General features: G+C 49.5%; 1 protein-coding gene across 1 annotated transcript in view; it reads left to right on the forward strand.

Annotated features, from left to right (window-relative positions):
* LOC144146455 (uncharacterized) overlaps positions 1-17179 on the forward strand; it is an 89851-nt gene extending 72672 nt beyond the window's left edge. Inside the window, exons 3-4 of the mRNA XM_077678408.1 lie at positions 6555-16709; positions 16989-17179. Of these exons, the coding sequence (XP_077534534.1) occupies positions 15554-16709; positions 16989-17179 (1347 nt within the window). The 5' untranslated portion in view covers positions 6555-15553. The remainder of the gene's footprint in view (positions 1-6554; positions 16710-16988) is intronic.
* Positions 17180-17879: the final 700 nt, after the last annotated feature.

Consider the following 17879-nt stretch of genomic DNA (forward strand, 5'->3'; position numbering starts at 1 on the left):
TGGAATGTGACGTATGTATGATGTTTACACGGTCACATGGGTTTAGGTTGAAGTATTTAACTGTGTCTGTTCTAATAAAAATCAGTTGTGAATCAGTGCTGTGGTTTGTCGGTTTCTTTCCCTAGTGTCCGTGTTCAAGTGCGCTACCTTCGAGATGTCCCACATGCATTACCAACTAGCCCAGTTGCCACTTCTACAGATTAGCCAAATTTATATAAAAATTGTAGCGACTAGCCCCTAAACAAGCTCTTGTGAGCTAAAACAAAACTCCGTAGAGTGAAAACGAACTTCCGAATACGTATGCACAAGGTATGCACTCGCACGATTAGCAACCTTTTCGCAAAAAAAATTGAATGATGACGTCGTGAAAACGCTAATATATTAATCACTTACGGCCGTCCTTCCATCTAATCTCACAGAAATTTCAGCTGGGGGTAATGACACCACCTCGAACGTTTCAAGTTTTGCGTGCCATTCACTTCGTCCTCCTCATCATCGCCGTCATATTCGGCACCTTTGCCGCTCTGCTCCTCTACCCTTCAATTTTTCAGTATACTCCAGAATCTATCACGAAGGGTTTTCCACCATGTCTGGACAGTGGGCACTGAGAATGAAGGAGATGACAATTATTTCGACCAACAGCAATAGCCGACAGCAGGAGACAGAATATGTGCACATACCTCCATGATGATCTCCCAGAAGCAACTTCACCCCAGAGGGCTCGCTTCTTGGGCCTGTTTTTATGTTGCGGGCAATTTGCTTGTCAAAGAGGCGCCCTAACAAACACTTCTGATACGAAAAGCTTGTTGTCGATCTCCGACAATGGGACCGACATTGCTCAGCCGCTCGCAGAATCCCAGAAGTTTCGATTTCACCGCGATTCCCCCAGGAGGCTTGTGGTCATGTGACCAGCAGGTCATATGACGGTGAATAAATTTATCAATTAGTATTTTTCAAATGACTTAGTTTTATAGTGAGGTTAGTTTATCAATTATATGCGACCGGACGGCCAGACGTCATCACCACCAGAGGTCGACGTCAACAGCGTGCGCTTGAAAGTTTACGTCGATGCCTGGCTGGCTCTAACTTGAGCATAACAGGCGCATAGCAATGCATTAGGCATGCGCCTGAGTGCACGGATTTCTTACCCGCTTACGGCGGTTTACGTCGTGCGAGTATGTCGGTTTTACGCGTGCATGTGGTTGGGCCTTTAAGCATAAATGTCCTTAAAACAGTGAATATCCTGCAGGTCCTCTCACATTGCTCCTACGGGGCAGACAAACAAATTCTCCACATTTTCACTAATCTTGTTGGCTCACAGTTAGACTACGGGTGTGTCATCCATTGGTCCGCCTGTAAAGCCGCATTGAAAATGTTGGACCCAGTGTTGCACATGGGGCTATGGCTTGCATCCGGAGCTGTTTGGACGAGCCCCATCGAAACCCTATGTGCAGAGTGGGATAAGTGGAGCCTCGAACACCAGCATACTGAACACTGTGCCATTAAGGGGATCTCCATAAAAAATCACCCTTGTAATTTAATTCTTAACAATACTTCGTCCACTCATTTGCACGCAGCGCATCCGTCTTCACTTGCTCCATTCTCCATGACAGTGAGAGCCCATGGAGAGGAACTAGGAATTTCATTTGCAGAGAGCATGAAGTCGTCAGTTGCTGACTTAGTCCCGCCTTGGGACAGGTCAGCAATCTCTTGTGACATATTTTTTAAGTCTGTTGACAAGTGAAATGCATCCAGAGAGATAACGCAACATTTTTTACAACTGAAAGACAAATACCTGTACACCGCCTTTCACACTGGTGCATCCAAGTTTTCTTCTGCTGTTTCATGTGCTTCACATTGTCCCCATTTTCATAGCTCAGTTAAACACAAACAGTAGTATAATCGGCAGAAGCGTATGGCATTTTAATTTCAGTACAGTACATCATGCAAACCATAACACAACACTCCATATTCTTTACAGACTCTTTAAGTGCAGTTAGAGCCTTACAATCCTACAAACAAACAAAAAACTCTGTTCTCAATCGCATAATTAGTAATTAGGTCTTTAATATCTCCCTATAACTTAGAACTAAAAGTGTTCGCTTGGTTCCGGGTCACAGCGGCATTCTGGGAAACGGAATTGCTGATGAGAATGCTGCTGTGGCCGCTCTCCGCAGCACTGTGGATGTACCCTACGTCCCCTACCTTGACCTCAAACCATTGGTACGAAAGGCTATCTGTAAATCTTGGCAGGAAACATCGGATACAAACACAAGCCACACACTGTAGAACCACGTCTAAGAAAATACACAAGACAGACAAGACAGACACGTGGAAGTCGTCTTAGCTAGGCTGCGGATAGGTCACACGTATGTCGCGCACTCACGTATGTCGCGCACTCACACCTGCTCACTGGATTGCCAATACCCTTTGTAGCAGGTGTGGCGAGGGCTTGTCTGCGGTTCACATACAAATTACATGTAGGGCTCTTGTCATAACATGACACAGACACTTCATCGGATGAGTGAATGTTCTCGGTCAAATGGTTTTTAAAGTATCTCCCTGAGACAAAGCTTCTACAACTGTCCTCTATCGTCCATATTCTTAGCCCAGCCCTGCTACTTTCCTTTTTTCCACTTCACTTTTCAATTTCACTTTTACATTTCACTTTTACAGCTGATTTTTATGACTGTTTGATTCCATCCCACTGCTCTTAATAAATAGTATTGTTTTGGCACTCTTTGCCCGTTGCTGGCCTTGCGCTAATAAACAAAAAACAGGGAAAAAAAGCGAGTAAGAGCGGGATGGCACCAGCACTCTCTAGTCGTAAAGATATTCGATCTCACAGGCAAACAGGTCAATGGAAGGCTTGCTAACGCATTTCTCCCCCATCTCGTTAATAACATACGCCTAAAAAATTTCCTTTTCCCACTATTTGCTGTAGTTGTTCAATACTTTTGTATGGTCCAATTTTGGCACACAGGCTTTGAAGGTGCATTGGGTCTTGCAATGTAGCACCAAGTTGCTTCCTGTACCTCTTTTCATTGTTGCTTCATGCGCCAGCAACCGGTCATTGAGGCACCGCCCCGTTTGCCCAATGCAGTCATGGGCACACGTCAAGGGAATTTCATAAATGTTCTTTTGACAAGGAGGAAACGGAATGCGATGCACTTTTGCACGGACAGGTGGCCTAGGCTCACAACAGTTGACCTTGGGGCACATAGCACCCAGTTTATTAGTTGCATCGAAAACTACACGCACGCCCCGCATTCATGAACTGGTGCGAAATGCCATGCAAGCATGGAATAACGGCAGTCTTCTGGGTGGTCTTCAATGTGCTTTCCCTTTCCACAGCTCCAACATGCTGCTCATCCAAAAGCATTCCCACTAGCTCACATAGATGTGGGATAGTCCACCGCGGATAGCCTTTCTATGTATGACACAATACTTTCCTGTATCGCATCTGTATCACACCTGGCACTGTTACACTGGGATACTTCATGAATGATACAAGAGCTCTCCAACTGTATCTTGCGCAATGATATTGACTTGCAAGCATAAAGACCAACTGATGCAAAATGTCGGGCATATTTCAAAAACATGACAAAAAACAGTTTGCTATTATGGTATTGCAATTGAAGTATTTGTAACTTCAAAACAGTTTCACTGCAATTCTTCATAAGCTAAAATTGCGGCATTGTAGTGCCAGCATTTACAAAACTGGGTGGAATAGAAACAGTGCGTTAGCCTGGAGCTATAACAGGTCGACTGGCTTCAAAAGCTTCAGTGAATTACTCTTGCAAGATCTTATAACTATTCTTAGTCCCCTAGCGATTTGTAAAATTATGTGTTAAAAGTTTCTTGAATTCTTTTTGTAGATAATGTCTGGCTGGTTCTGCCAGTCACTACTATGAGCATACCTGGATGTGAGGCTGTGCATCTGCAGTGTCATCATTTTTGCCTTGTCTGCAGGGTTGCAAAAGACTGTGGATATGCTTGCACGTATGTCTTCTGAGCTCGTTGTTGGGGCAGCAACAAGATTTGTTGCGGATGCACACCTTGCAGGTTTGGCAAGTTCCTTTCTTTTGCTCTGTCACCACGTACATTGTCGGAGAAGACTGTGACTTGACAGTCCATCGACTGATGCCGGCTTGTTTGATGTAATCCTGTGGAATCTTGGTACTTGCTTTATGCCTTGCTCGTGTTTCCTGGTTGAATTCACTCTCGGAATTTTTACCAGCTTAATCACGGGATGAGAAATTTTGTTTCTGGTCAACTTCAATAAGACTTACATTAATTTGTCAACTCTTTTGTTTCTCTCTCCTTCCAGGTAGCAATATTTGATGACCCTATGTAGTGCCTTGAGCCACATATTCGTGTTGATTCCAGCTTCTTTTCAGAAACGGGCTTCCCAAACTGGGGGGCACTTGGCGTAGTACTTGAGGAAGCACTCTTTAAAGTTGAGGAGGTTGCCTTGTCTGCAGGGTTGCAAAAGACTGTGGATATGCTTGCACATATGTCTTCTGAGCTCGTTGTTGGGGCAGCAACAAGATTTGTTGCGGATGCACACCGTGCAGGTTTGGCAAGTTCTTTTCTTTTGCTCTGTCACCACGTACATTGTCGGAGAAGACTGTGACTTGACGGTCCATCGACTGATGCCGGCTTGTAAAGACTGTGGATATGCTTGCACATATGTCTTCTGAGCTGGTTGTTGGGGCAGCAACAAGATTTGTTGCGGATGCACACCTTGCAGGTTTGGCAAGTTCCTTTCTTTTGCTCTGTCACCACGTACATTGTCGGAGAAGACTGTGACTTGACAGTCCATCGACTGGTGCCGGCTTGTTTGATGTAATCCTGTGGAATCTTGGTACTTGCTTTATGCCTTGCTCGTGTTTCCTGGTTGAATTCACTCTCGGCATTTTTACCAGCTTAATCACGGGATCAGAAATTTTGTTTCTGGTCAACTTCAATAAGACTTACATTAATTTGTCAACTCTTTTGTTTCTCTCTCCTTCCAGGTAGCAATATTTGATGACCCGATGTAGTGCCTTGAGCCACATATTCGTGTTGATTCCAGCTTCTTTTCAGAAACGGGCTTCCCAAACTGGGGGGCGCTTGGCGTAGTACTTGAGGAAGCACTCTTTAAAGTTGAGGAGGTTGCCTTGTCTGCAGGGTTGCAAAAGACTGTGGATATGCTTGCACGTATGTCTTCTGAGCTCGTTGTTGGGGCAGCAACAAGATTTTTTGCGGATGCACACCTTGCAGGTTTGGCAAGTTCCTTTCTTTTGCTCTGTCACCACGTACATTGTCGGAGAAGACTGTGACTTGACGGTCCATCGACTGATGCCGGCTTGTAAAGACTGTGGATATGCTTGCACATATGTCTTCTGAGCTGGTTGTTGGGGCAGCAACAAGATTTGTTGCGGATGCACACCTTGCAGGTTTGGCAAGTTCCTTTCTTTTGCTCTGTCACCACGTACATTGTCGGAGAAGACTGTGACTTGACAGTCCATCGACTGATGCCGGCTTGTTTGATGTAATCCTGTGGAATCTTGGTACTTGCTTTATGCCTTGCTCGTGTTTCCTGGTTGAATTCACTCTCGGCATTTTTACCAGCTTAATCACGGGATCAGAAATTTTGTTTCTGGTCAACTTCAATAAGACTTACATTAATTTGTCAACTCTTTTGTTTCTCTCTCCTTCCAGGTAGCAATATTTGATGACCCTATGTAGTGCCTTGAGCCACATATTCGTGTTGATTCCAGCTTCTTTTCAGAAACGGGCTTCCCAAACTGGGGGGCACTTGGCGTAGTACTTGAGGAAGCACTCTTTAAAGTTGAGGAGGTTGCCTTGTCTGCAGGGTTGCAAAAGACTGTGGATATGCTTGCACATATGTCTTCTGAGCTCGTTGTTGGGGCAGCAACAAGATTTGTTGCGGATGCACACCGTGCAGGTTTGGCAAGTTCTTTTCTTTTGCTCTGTCACCACGTACATTGTCGGAGAAGACTGTGACTTGACGGTCCATCGACTGATGCCGGCTTGTAAAGACTGTGGATATGCTTGCACATATGTCTTCTGAGCTGGTTGTTGGGGCAGCAACAAGATTTGTTGCGGATGCACACCTTGCAGGTTTGGCAAGTTCCTTTCTTTTGCTCTGTCACCACGTACATTGTCGGAGAAGACTGTGACTTGACGGTCCATCGACTGATGCCGGCTTGTTTGATGTAATCCTGTGGAATCTTGGTACTTGCTTTATGCCTTGCTCGTGTTTCCTGGTTGAATTCACTCTCGGCATTTTTACCAGCTTAATCACGGGATCAGAAATTTTGTTTCTGGTCAACTTCAATAAGACTTACATTAATTTGTCAACTCTTTTGTTTCTCTCTCCTTCCAGGTAGCAATATTTGATGACCCTATGTAGTGCCTTGAGCCACATATTCGTGTTGATTCCAGCTTCTTTTCAGAAACGGGCTTCCCAAACTGGGGGGCGCTTGGCGTAGTACTTGAGGAAGCACTTTTTAAAGTTGAGGAGGCCCTCTTCCTTTTTCTCCCAGCAGGTCGCACCACGCAAGGAATGCTGCCAACGGATATTCAAAGCGCTCTTCGACTGGGGCAGCAGTAACTGTCCAGAGGGCCTAGAAAAGCAGGCAAAATTAAGGGTACGCAAATTTTACCTCTTCGTCTTGAAGGCATTTTTTTAGTGCCGTCGCCCCTCCTTTTTGCTCCTGTCTCCTTCGCGCTGTGTTTTTTGGAATGCTCAGGCCCAACTTGCCATCCTTCCGCTCACTGTCACGCATGGCTCTCATGTACTGCGTTTTCAATGCTGTTGATCAGGTCCTCAGCCACATCTCGTGGCAGGGTTCTCAGCCATGCATTGAGGCGCATGCAGAAGTAGCATATTTCATCTTTGTTTTGGGCTGCCCTGAAAGACCTCAAAGCACCAAGGTGCTCCACAGCAGCTCGAGCAAGGCCTGCTCGTCTCCACAGCTGCAAAAGTAATTTGCCAAGAAACAAGCATTGCTTACAAGGGGAAATGACCGTAAGCTGTCCTTACTCCAGCAGGGTTTCCAGATGGGTAAAAAAACACTAAACGGTTAGGATATCACAGTAATTCAATGAAAAAGCATAGGTTCAACAAATGCACAAGTGTTCGATAATTGAAATTTTTAAAATGGAGGCCGTCACATTGCTCAAAACAGGGCCATCACGACCAAAGATTTATTTATTTAGAAAGGCGTGTCAGCTCCCATTAGCCATGCACTTCCTCATTTCCTAGTCGGCTGTTGCTCCCTGTTGACAGTTCGGCCACGAAAAGTTTTGCCATTATGGCCCCTTCCACAGTTCACATAAAAATAAGACAGAAAATGCTATGGAAGGACGCGCTTCTAGTTTCCTGCTTCTTTCAGCTGGAAGATGTGAAAGCAAAACATGTCTTTTTAAATTTACTAATTTCTAATTCCATCACTTTTTAAAGACTTGAGGCTTGTGTAAAACTTTTAATGCTACTTTAATGAACATGTGCATACCTTGCAGCTGTCCTGCGCCGCTTCTGTGGTCATCTGTAAATCCAATTGAGATACTGGTTGTGCAGGAAATTCCTTTCTTTGGAGAGCACACTTATTCCTATGTGAAAATTAACAACTATAAAGTGAAAAGTGAGCTTACTGTTGAGCGGGCTCTTGTGGGGACAGACGTGCATCCATGAAGAACCTGCACATGTAAAATAGAAGACTTTTGATATGTATATAATTTCTATCCTTGAACCTTCCTTTGCATGACAGCCATCGAGCCACTTCTCAATTTGCAACTCAATACCAATACTAATGTAATAATTTTTGACTGGGAACAGCGGTGCAAGCTGCGTGCGAAATCTGTATTTTTTTCATTATTGATTACAAACTCTGGTTAAGTTTTATTACGTTTGCGGACATGCACAACAGCAATGTAAGAAATGTCTGCAGAATATATTAGCTTCACTGGTTCTACCATGCTTGGAACAGACTGTACCTGTAACTCCAGTCCTCCAACCTGGCAATACCACTATGTAGCTGTGAGAGCTACTTCGCGTGTGCACTAAAATCCTCTTAGTCTAAAACAGGGAAGATGTGGGCAACTTCAATTCTTGCACATCAGCTGAACCTGTGTTTTTTTGTAAAAACTGAGCTGATAGCGACAGATTGAGGGCGCCGAACATGCCCGGGTAGAATGCTTGCACGTACCTGGCAGGGGAAACAAAATGCCCATTTGGTGCCACGCCACAGCCTTCTTCTGCCGGTTCTTGAAGTCTGGGTGCTTGTTAGTTAAAAAGGGGTACCCTTTCACCACTTAGATCAGCACTTCCACTGAAAAACCGATGGGAGCTTCGGTAGTCATGCTGATCAAGCGTAGGCTGCTGTGTTTCCCGCCATAAAAGAAAGCAGATGTAAACAATCCTGCAGAGCTTCCTGGACGTCACGTTGAACCCGGCTCCTATGGGCTGCAATGGCCGTCGCGCGACGAGGAAATCGGTTCGAGTGATCTCTGCCATCGAAAAGCGACGGCCGGCTCATCGCTTTGCAACGTCGCATGGCAAGGTGAATCGCAGTGGGATCGTGCCTTTACGTCGGTAACACAAAAAGAGAAACTAGCACCAACTGTGTTTAGTCTGTTTAAACGGCGCAGAAACGGTCAATGCCGACTGGTTGCGGGAAAAAGAAAGTGCAATGAAGACGACTGCAAGACGAGTGCAATGGTGACGGAGATGACGGTACTCGAATCGGCTGCTGGTCAATCTAGCAATGTGGTTCTGCTATTAGTTCGGGTTTGTGTTGTTTTGAGGTGTCTGTGTGCTTGGGAGCTTTTCTCTGTGTTATAGAATTGTCTTGTCTAAGTCACGAACGCCTCCCATGTTTCCTCTTTCTGCCTGCAGGGGCGATACGTGACTAAATGTATGAACCAAACCTTTAGTTAACAACGAAATCACGTAGTGAAAGCTTTAGGTACAATCACAAGTAACCATGCACAAGAAAGTATGATACACCACAAGAAAGCTCAGCAGAGTAATGGTTTGGGAGAGTTGGTACATGGTGAAATTTTAAAGAGTTGCACTAGATGAGGGGCAACTACAAAAAGGAGACGCAGTGTGCTTTAAAACTTCACCAGAAGAAAATGGAGCTACAAACGGTAGAAAAACTCTTCTTCAGAATTAGTTACGGTAGTGAGAATGACCACCTGTAGTTGTCCTTGCCGATGCTATGGGCATTGCCTTATGCGTGATGCAGCCACTAAACCAAAGTGTTCAGCTTCATCAGAATAAATACGGATAAGGATAGTGGATATTGTCATAGGCCGGAGCTCGGGCGCCGATGCTGCTTTGGCGCGTTTCGGAATAAAAACCGTGCGGGAGCTGGGGAGCTCGTCTGGTAGGGAGGCAAAGTTAAACACATAGTAGGCCAGTTGTTAAACGCATGGTAGGCCAGTTGTTAAAGGTAGGCCAGTTGTTAAACACATGGACCAATACGTCTGCCGGAATCTTCTGCTGCTTCCGCACAGTGAGGCCGTCAGGACCCAGTGCCATCTGTGTCTGTAGACACTGTAGAACCAGCATAACCTCCCCCTCACCAATCAGAGGAGCATCCTCCCTTAGGGAGCCCTCCCGCACACCAACACACCGCACCATAGAGGAAGGGTCCCTCAGGATGGGGTCGAACACCTCGTGGATGCTCTCCAGAGATATCGGCCCCAAACTGCCGGACCCCGCCAAAAGTTCTTCCAGGAGCTCCTTTGGCCCTACTGAATAGAGCCGCTGGTGCTCCTTGTACAGGTGGCGCTTGAAAGAGCGGGAAGACTTCCCCGGGGCCTTTACCACGCGCTCCGCATCCTGCCTAGGCTTCCCCTGGCCCTTTAACCTCACCCCAAAGTGCCTATATATATATGTTGCAGTTCTTGCATTTGCAGCGGCAGGGTACCCAAATTGTATGCCAGGCCGGGAACATTCAACTTGTACTTATCCTGTGTGGCCTTGATATCAGGCACCTCGGGGACTGGGTCTAAGTGCCCTTGATTCCAGTGTGGCCTTGATACCAGGCACCTCGGGGGACTGAGTCCAAGGGGCTTTGTGTAGTAGTAGTGCCATCGACGTGGGGCGAAGAGCCTCTACGTCACCAAGAGCTCCCCGAAGAGCCTGTATCCGCCTGGACCCGCTCACCCTCCCGGGCCAGCACCCTTCGGTACCTATCTGTATGTCTCATGCCCTTAATCGAGGCATAGCTACGGGTATGGAAAAGAAGCTCCAGAGCTGCATTGACGTTTTGGACGTTTCCCGTTACCTGCAGCTCTGCCCTGGCCAGGAGCAGCTAGCAGCTGTTCCTCTGTCCAACGCAGATAAGCACTGGCCACATCGACCGCCGGCCCGGGAACTATTGAGCCCATCGCGGGCAGTGAAGGTAGGGTTGCCGCCAGAATTGCCGAAAACTCACCCCTTCGTGGAGTGCTGGCGGACTCCGGCGCCGGCTCCGTTTCCATGTCGGACTCTCGCAGTGGTTACAGGGTCCCCAGCATGCAGGCGGCGCGACCCTCTTTGAGCAGACTCCGCACCGCACCACCAGCGCCACTGGGTTGTATCGCCCTTGCAGTCTCTGCAGTGACAATATCCACCCCTGTTTCAGGGACCCCGGTGGCGAGGGGGATGGTCGCGCCGACCGCAGGTGGCCCCAGTGGCGGTGAGCCTCCTCCCGTACCTTGTCCTGCCGCAAGGGGGTCCTCGGGAGACGAGTGAGGACCATCCCGAGCGGACTCCTGTGGGGCGCTCACCTCCCTCATGCGGGCGCGATGGCCCCGGCACACCCTCCTCAACGTCCTCCCCATTCTCGTCGGAAGAACTTAAAAGGCCCCGTGTCTATAGGCGCCGCCAAGCCGGGCCCCTGTTGTTGAGTCTAGAGCCCTCATTTGGCCCTGAAGCCCAAGGCGCGACAGGTCTGACCACCTTCGGGCATGTTCCGTGGCGTGTCGCGACGGCGTCCACTGGGCTGCTGGAGGAGGGAGCCGGACGGCCAGTGGAGGGGACGGGAGCGTCTGGTGGGGCGGAAGGAACGCCCCCAGAGTGGGGAGGTGTTGCCACCTTCTGCGCACGCTGGCCTGAAAGATGACCGGCCGGGGTGGACCTCTGCGAAGAGTCCCGAGAGACCCTACCCTGCACATTCTTGAGGACGCGGCGGTAGGTCACGCTTCTCAGCGCGTGTTGAATGGCCTGGACAGTTCGGGTGGGGAAATGAGGCTGCAGGTCCTTCACGGGCACCCGCGGACCTACCCTCAGCCGCAGGCACGCCAGCTCCTCTAGTTCAGCCTCCTCCCAACCTGCAGCCAGAGTACCAGTAGAAAGGTCTGGAGAGGCATTGGCGACAACAGGAGGGTGCCACTGCGACGCAAGGTTTCGAGCCCGAGTTCCCATCCCTAACCCTGGGTGTAGGCGGCCCAGGATCGGAGCATGGCTCTCCGTCTGCAGAAGCGGCTTTTGCCGCTCTCCTCGAACATCTTGTAAAGTGCGACGAAACAGAGCTTATTGTACTGTATTCAAATTGTTTACAACTCAAACAGCTCCAGAACACTACCTTGTCATGAGTGTCCCTGTAATGGCTCGTCGGTGCCAGCATTGACGGCACCTCCCAACCACACAGGGAACACTTCTTCTCAGGAGGGTAGCTAACGATGATGGCTCCATAGCCTGGCTCTGCCCAACCACAAGAAGAAGCTGACAGCGATCTTCCCGGAAAGTAAGCATGGGCTTGGTCGGGCGGGGTCTGGCATCGGCTGTAATGCGACGCCATTACTCGCCCCTTATCATGCCTCAGCCTACACTTAGTACACCTCCAGCTTGGATCTAAACAGTGCGTGGAGCTATAGATTTTGAGGAGAGCGGACAGAAGAACGAAATTACACTGGGTACACTGCAAGTCCTCGGGGGGGGGGGGGGGGAGGTTATCCACTAGGCACTCACCCGTGGCCATGTCTACCCCGCCCTACTGATGCACACAATCACAACACAAAAACAATACAACCAACAACAACGCAGACAACAAAAATAACCAAGAACTGGCAATGTAGCGCTCCAAAAAGGCTCAGCAATGAATGAGCCAATAGCTTGTGGCAAAGCGCACACACTGGCAGTGGAAAAAACTTATCGAACAGGTAGGGCCCCCCGCAGCCGAACTACACCAGGCAAAAGGGAAGAAAAAAAGAAAAAAAAAGTCGCCTGCCGGGATTCGAACTCCCTACCCCGCACACCCGTAAAGGTACGCGTTAGCACCTATGGAGGGCATTCAAATCGATTTTGTACACTTTCAGGAAGGCATAGAGCAGAAGGGAGGCCGGGATCTGGCCCGGAATGTCGAATTTCAACCCACTGAAAAGTGGGTGCCGAGTTGTCTGGAGCATTAGGTGCATTTTGCAATTTACAAGTTCAAATCCCCGATACGACTTTTTTTGTTATTTTTTTTTGCACTTAGGTTAATTTTTTATACCACATTCACCATTTTGTGATGCAACTTTCATTGCTCCACGAGCGAGTTCGCAGAATGTGTGCAGACATACACTTGCGCACTGGCGAGTCTCGTTAACCTGTTGACATAAGCAGCAACTGCTTGCGGGGGCAGTGCCGAATCATTGGACTCTCGGCCTGGTGCGACTCGCCTCTTACGACACAGGGATGAGTCAGGCAAGCTCCAGCATTTGGGGCAATGCATCTCTCAGTTGAGCTTCTACGATGACTTGGAGGGCTTTCAGCTACTCTCTATGCCTTGGCTAGTGAATGTTTCGGTTCTAAGTGCTGGCAGGCTTATTGATGCATTCTAGAGCCGACAACATGGCAGAAGTGCAAATTGATGCTATACGGTTTTTTTATTTCTATGTGTGTGCACTCCAACTCTTTCAGTGCCATGTTTCATCCTTGTCACCTTTAAGATCCTTCTTTAAAGTACCTTCACTATGTGCAAGAGATGTTATGTTCCTGACGTTCCTGCTCAATTTTTTTTTTGTTAGCCAGGACTGACCCGGAAGACAACGGGGGCCTGGTGACTTGGTACCAGACTAGGAACGCCACCTGACCTGAGGAGCATCACGCTATATCATTTTCCCCCACTCCCTTCCCTCATGTGGTTTCAATAAATGTTTATACCACTACATACCCCGTAGGTGCTGCTTATGAGGACGCCTTTATCCCCCAGAAGGTTTCTTAGCAACTTGATGCCGTGGCATGCGTTAAGGATCATGTAGATGACCTCCTGGTCGTTGAGTGGGCTCGCGAAGCTCGTCTTGAGTTCTTCGTAGCCATGCACGTGGATGTGACAGCCCAGACGTTTGGCCATCATGACATTTGCCCTGAGGCAATCACACACAATGGCTACTACTGTCAGTCCGCAGTCATGTACGCACTGGATGGCTTCAAGCACAAGATTTTTAAGTACCTCCCCTGACAGTCCAGCATTCAAGAAGTAGCCAAAGGGCATCTTCCAGGGTGCTGCGAGGGCGTTTACCATAAACACAAGTGCTTCTGTGGCAAGGGGAATGTCAGCGTCCCCAGGCTCCTCGCTGTGGCCCAGGTCAACGTTGCCGATGAAGCGGCCACTTAAGTGTCGACGTCGCATGCCTTCCTTATGCTCATTCCACCCAGAATGATGGAGCAGAGCCGCTCATGGGGCAAGTCATTCTTATGTTGCTCCTTTAGGTCGGCCAGCACTTCTGCAGTGGAACCGGGCCACCCATCCACAACTTTCAATCACTGCCGGATTGACTGAACACTTGGCATGGCAAACAAGTTGCTGAGGTAGTCATAGGCCCGCGGAGAATAATACTGGAGAGTTGATGCAAATTTCTTGAACTCTAAACTGTACCTCCTGCCACGAGGCTGTTCAGTGGCATTTTTGCACCAACTCTCCAAAATTTCTTGCGGAAGATGCCCAAACTCTTCAAGTTTTCTCTCGGCTTCTTCAGAGATCAGGTTCTTGCTCTTCAGTTCTTCGATCACAGCCTCTAGTGTGTGTCTTCCGGCTGCAGCGAGTCACTTTTTGTTGCAGTGCCTTGACTTTTTTTCGTGCTGGCTGGAGTTCTTCCAAAAGCCTCTTCGATAGCTGCTCCGGGTGCTCCAGAGTTTCATATGTGTGGTCTCGGTTGGTAGCGGCGATGCCTGCCATGGCACATTGTGCTGCCACTTGTTCAGTGCTTGCTGGTTCTGCACTGCAAGACGGCGTTGGTTCCTCTGTTGCTGCCACTTCCTTCACGGGTTCTTTTTTTGTGGCTGCTGGGTGGTCGCCGACTGCTGTGTCTTCGTTTGCAGCATCTTGGCCGCAGGTGCGCGACACATGAAGGTCTTGCAATCAAATGTACACCACTTTACCTTTCTGGTTATAGATACCAAGCCCTTGCATTCAGTGTATTTAATGTGTGAGTATCGCAAAGAGCAATGCAACTATCAATGCGATTAAAATACAAGTGTTGTTTTGAAGCAACGTTTCCATTATCTGAAAACATTGGTTCATAATACTCCACCTTTGTTTCTTTTTTCTGCGTTTTCCATCTCCTTGTATATGATTCCTATGTATAATGATTGGCTCCCATATATTCTTTCCAATTTTCAGTTTGTGCTCTGTTTTCTGCATTACTTTGCACTAATGCAAGTGAGTACAATGACAGCAATAAAATTTTAGTGTATTTCACACCATACGGCCATATGCAGTACCAGTGATTTTGTTGCAAATTCGTACTAAATTTTTGTCTATTGATTGATGCTTTTCTTTGTGGTCTTGAAATTCAGTATTGTCTGTCGATCTTTTTGAGTTCACTTGGCAAAGTGATTATTATGCATTGGTTCTGGCAGTCAAAGCGTGCCGCTTTGCGCACGTTGTTGCATTGGTCTGGGCGCTCGAACCGGCAGGGAACCGCACCTTGACGCAGCTGTCGAGGACGGGTGTGGAGAAACATGTTTGGCCCAAAGTGGTCTCGGGAAAGTACTTGTGATGGCGTTGGCGTCAACTTTGGCATACCCATAGTACGCAGCCATTTCCGCAGGGTTTCTTTATTGTGAAGTGAAAAACTACACATGACAAACTGAACGTAATCAGTATGCTGCAACCTGTTAACATTTATCTCAAGGCATCTGCCTTCCCAACGATGGCGTGTTCAGTACAAATAGAGAATTAATTTTGCTAAAGAGAATTAGGCTAGCTAGTTATCAAGGTGTGAACTCGCTTTATGGAAGTGCAAAGTGTGACAACTGTGTGGCGCCCCCCAACCCTAATATTCGTTGGCCGCTCGGTCCAGTGGCCCCACCAATCTCGGTGGGCAACATTCTGTGTGGCTGGCGAATAAACACCGCTGAGCACAGCAGCTTGCGGTCAGCACCGTCACCACCAGCACGCTGCATGGCATCACTCGGCTGGAGGGACCCCTACCCTCCCGGGTTCACGAACACGGGGCTAAATCGTGACACTGGTGACGAGGGAAAAAGCCCGCGGTGCAGCCGAAGCCACCAAGAGCGCCGCCACCGAGAACGCCGAGACACCACCCCTTCAAGCCAGCCGCCATGCCGCTGTACGGGAGGCTCGAGCCGTTCGAGGGTGAAGGGTCCGCCTGGGCGGTCTACGAGGAACAAGTCGGCGTGTTTTTCCGGGCGAACGACACACCCGAGGCAAAACGGCGCGACATCTTCCTGGCCAGCTGTGGGACCCGCGTCTTCGCTCTCCTCCGCCACCTGTTCAAGCTGGCCACTCCGCACGACAAGTCACTGGGTGAGCTGCTCGCCACGCTGCGCTCAAACTTCAGCCCGGCTCTGTCGACGTTAATGGAGCGTTTTCGCTTCAACAACCGGAGCCGCCAAAACGGAGAGACGCTCGGGCAGATCGTCGCAGCGCTGCGAGGGTTGGCGAGCGGCTGCGCCTTCGGGGAGCAGCTCGACTCGCTGTTCTGGGACCGTTGCGTCTGCGGCATCAACGACCCCGCCATGCAGACGCGACTCCTGGAACTTCCCGACCCCTCGCTGGACGACGCCGTGAAAGCAGCGCTGGCGATGGATGCTGCGGCCAAGGACGCGGGCGAGATAGCACATGCGGCCCGCTCACCGTCGGCGGAGGCGGCGGTGAATAAGATGGTGACACAGCATGGCAGGTGCGGTGGTGACCACCCCCCCCCCCCCTCACTGTGCCAGCTCGCGGAAGTGGAGTGCTTTGCGTGCGGAAGAACTGGGCACATTGCTCGGGCGTTCCGAGGGGGTACGACGGCGAACGGATGGAAGCAGCAGCCGGCGTCGAGCACATGTTCCATGCCAGCCCACGGCCAAGGGAGTCTGCGCAAGGGTAGGCGGCGGGGGCGTGCGGCAGCAGCTTCAGGGGCAGCGGCTAGGCTTCACGTCGTGGCCGAAGACCCGCAGATTTTCGACATGTGGCACGCGGGCACAGTGCAGCCGTCGGTGCCACCATACCTGCTGACCGTCGAAGTCTGCGGGCACCCCATCTCCATGGAGCTCAACACGGGGGCCAGTGTGTCGTTCATGGCCGGGAAAGCCTTCAAGCGCACCTTCCCTGGCGTGTCCGTCGAGGCGTCATGCTGTGCAGCTAGCTACTCCGGACAGCTCGCCCAGGTCAATGGTCAAGCCCAGGTCAGCGTTCGCCTTGGCGACAGGGAGGCCACCCTGCCCCTGTTGCCCCTGTACTTGACCAAGGGGTCGTCACCGACGCTGCTGGGCCGGAACTGGATCCAGGCTTTGGGTGTGCGGCTGCCGGAGTACCAGGAAGCATTGCGTGCGGTGGAAGACGTCCCGAGCCTCCTGACCAAGTTCAAGGCCCTGTTCCAGCCCGGGGTGGGCACATTCACCGGCACGGCTGCGAGCATTCATGTGCCAGAGGGAGCCAAGCCCCCATTTTTCAAGCCGCGCCCGCTGCCACTCGCCCTCAAGGACGGGGTAACCCAGGAGCTGCAACGGCTGCAGCGAAACGAGATCCTGGTGCCCGTCAAATCGTCAGAGTGGGCCGCTCCCATCGTGCCACTCCTCAAACAAGACGCCAGTGTAAAGATCTGCGGGGACTTCAAGGTCACCATCAACCCCGTCGCTGCCGTGGAGAAGTACCCGCTATCCCGTATTGAAGATCTCTGGTCGGCGCTGTCCGGGGGTCAGAAGTTCACCAACCTCGACCTCAGAGATGCATACCAGTAGCTGGTGCTCCAGGAGTCGTCCCGGAAGTATGTCACCATATCGACAACGTTGGGACTCTTCCAGTACACGCGCCTACCGTACGGTGTGGCCTCAGTTCCTGCCATTTTCCAGAAGGAGATGGACAACCTGTTCAGGGGTAAACTGTAATAACACCGTTAGGCGGGCTAGTTGGTACTCAGAATTCATGCTGAATTTTTGCGCAGCGTAAGACAAGGACAGATACAACAAGAGACACGAAGACCAGCGCAGACTAACAACTGAAATTTATTTCTTAAACAACACATATATATACACTATCTAACAACCCTTGATCACCGCGCATGAGCAGGTTAGTACACTCTCCTTCAAAATGCAAAGCATGATAACTGTACAATCAAACTGACTTGATAAGGCGAATGCAAAGAAAAAAGCTTTGGCCTTGCTTGAAAGGTGCAATCTAATCAATTTGGCTTCACAAGTAAAACAGGAAAAAGGACAAACGCTGGAAGTGTTTTTCTCAGCAAAAACACACGAGCCAGAAGTTCCGTTCAGAGCCATTGTTTCAGAGCACAATTCGTGGCAGTTTCTAGTAGCAGGCTTCCTTAAAAAATGCTCGCGTCATTGAGAGTGATTGACCCATTTCTGGTAAACAATTCCGAAGAAGTTGTGGAATTTGTTTCGGGTATGAACAAAGGGAATTACATGGCTTTTAGCGTTGACA

The sequence above is a fragment of the Haemaphysalis longicornis genome, unplaced genomic scaffold (assembly GCF_048455015.1).
Source record: "Haemaphysalis longicornis isolate Haplotype H1 unplaced genomic scaffold, Haemaphysalis longicornis Haplotype H1 scaffold_7, whole genome shotgun sequence".
Taxonomy (NCBI): Eukaryota; Metazoa; Arthropoda; class Arachnida; order Ixodida; family Ixodidae; genus Haemaphysalis; species Haemaphysalis longicornis.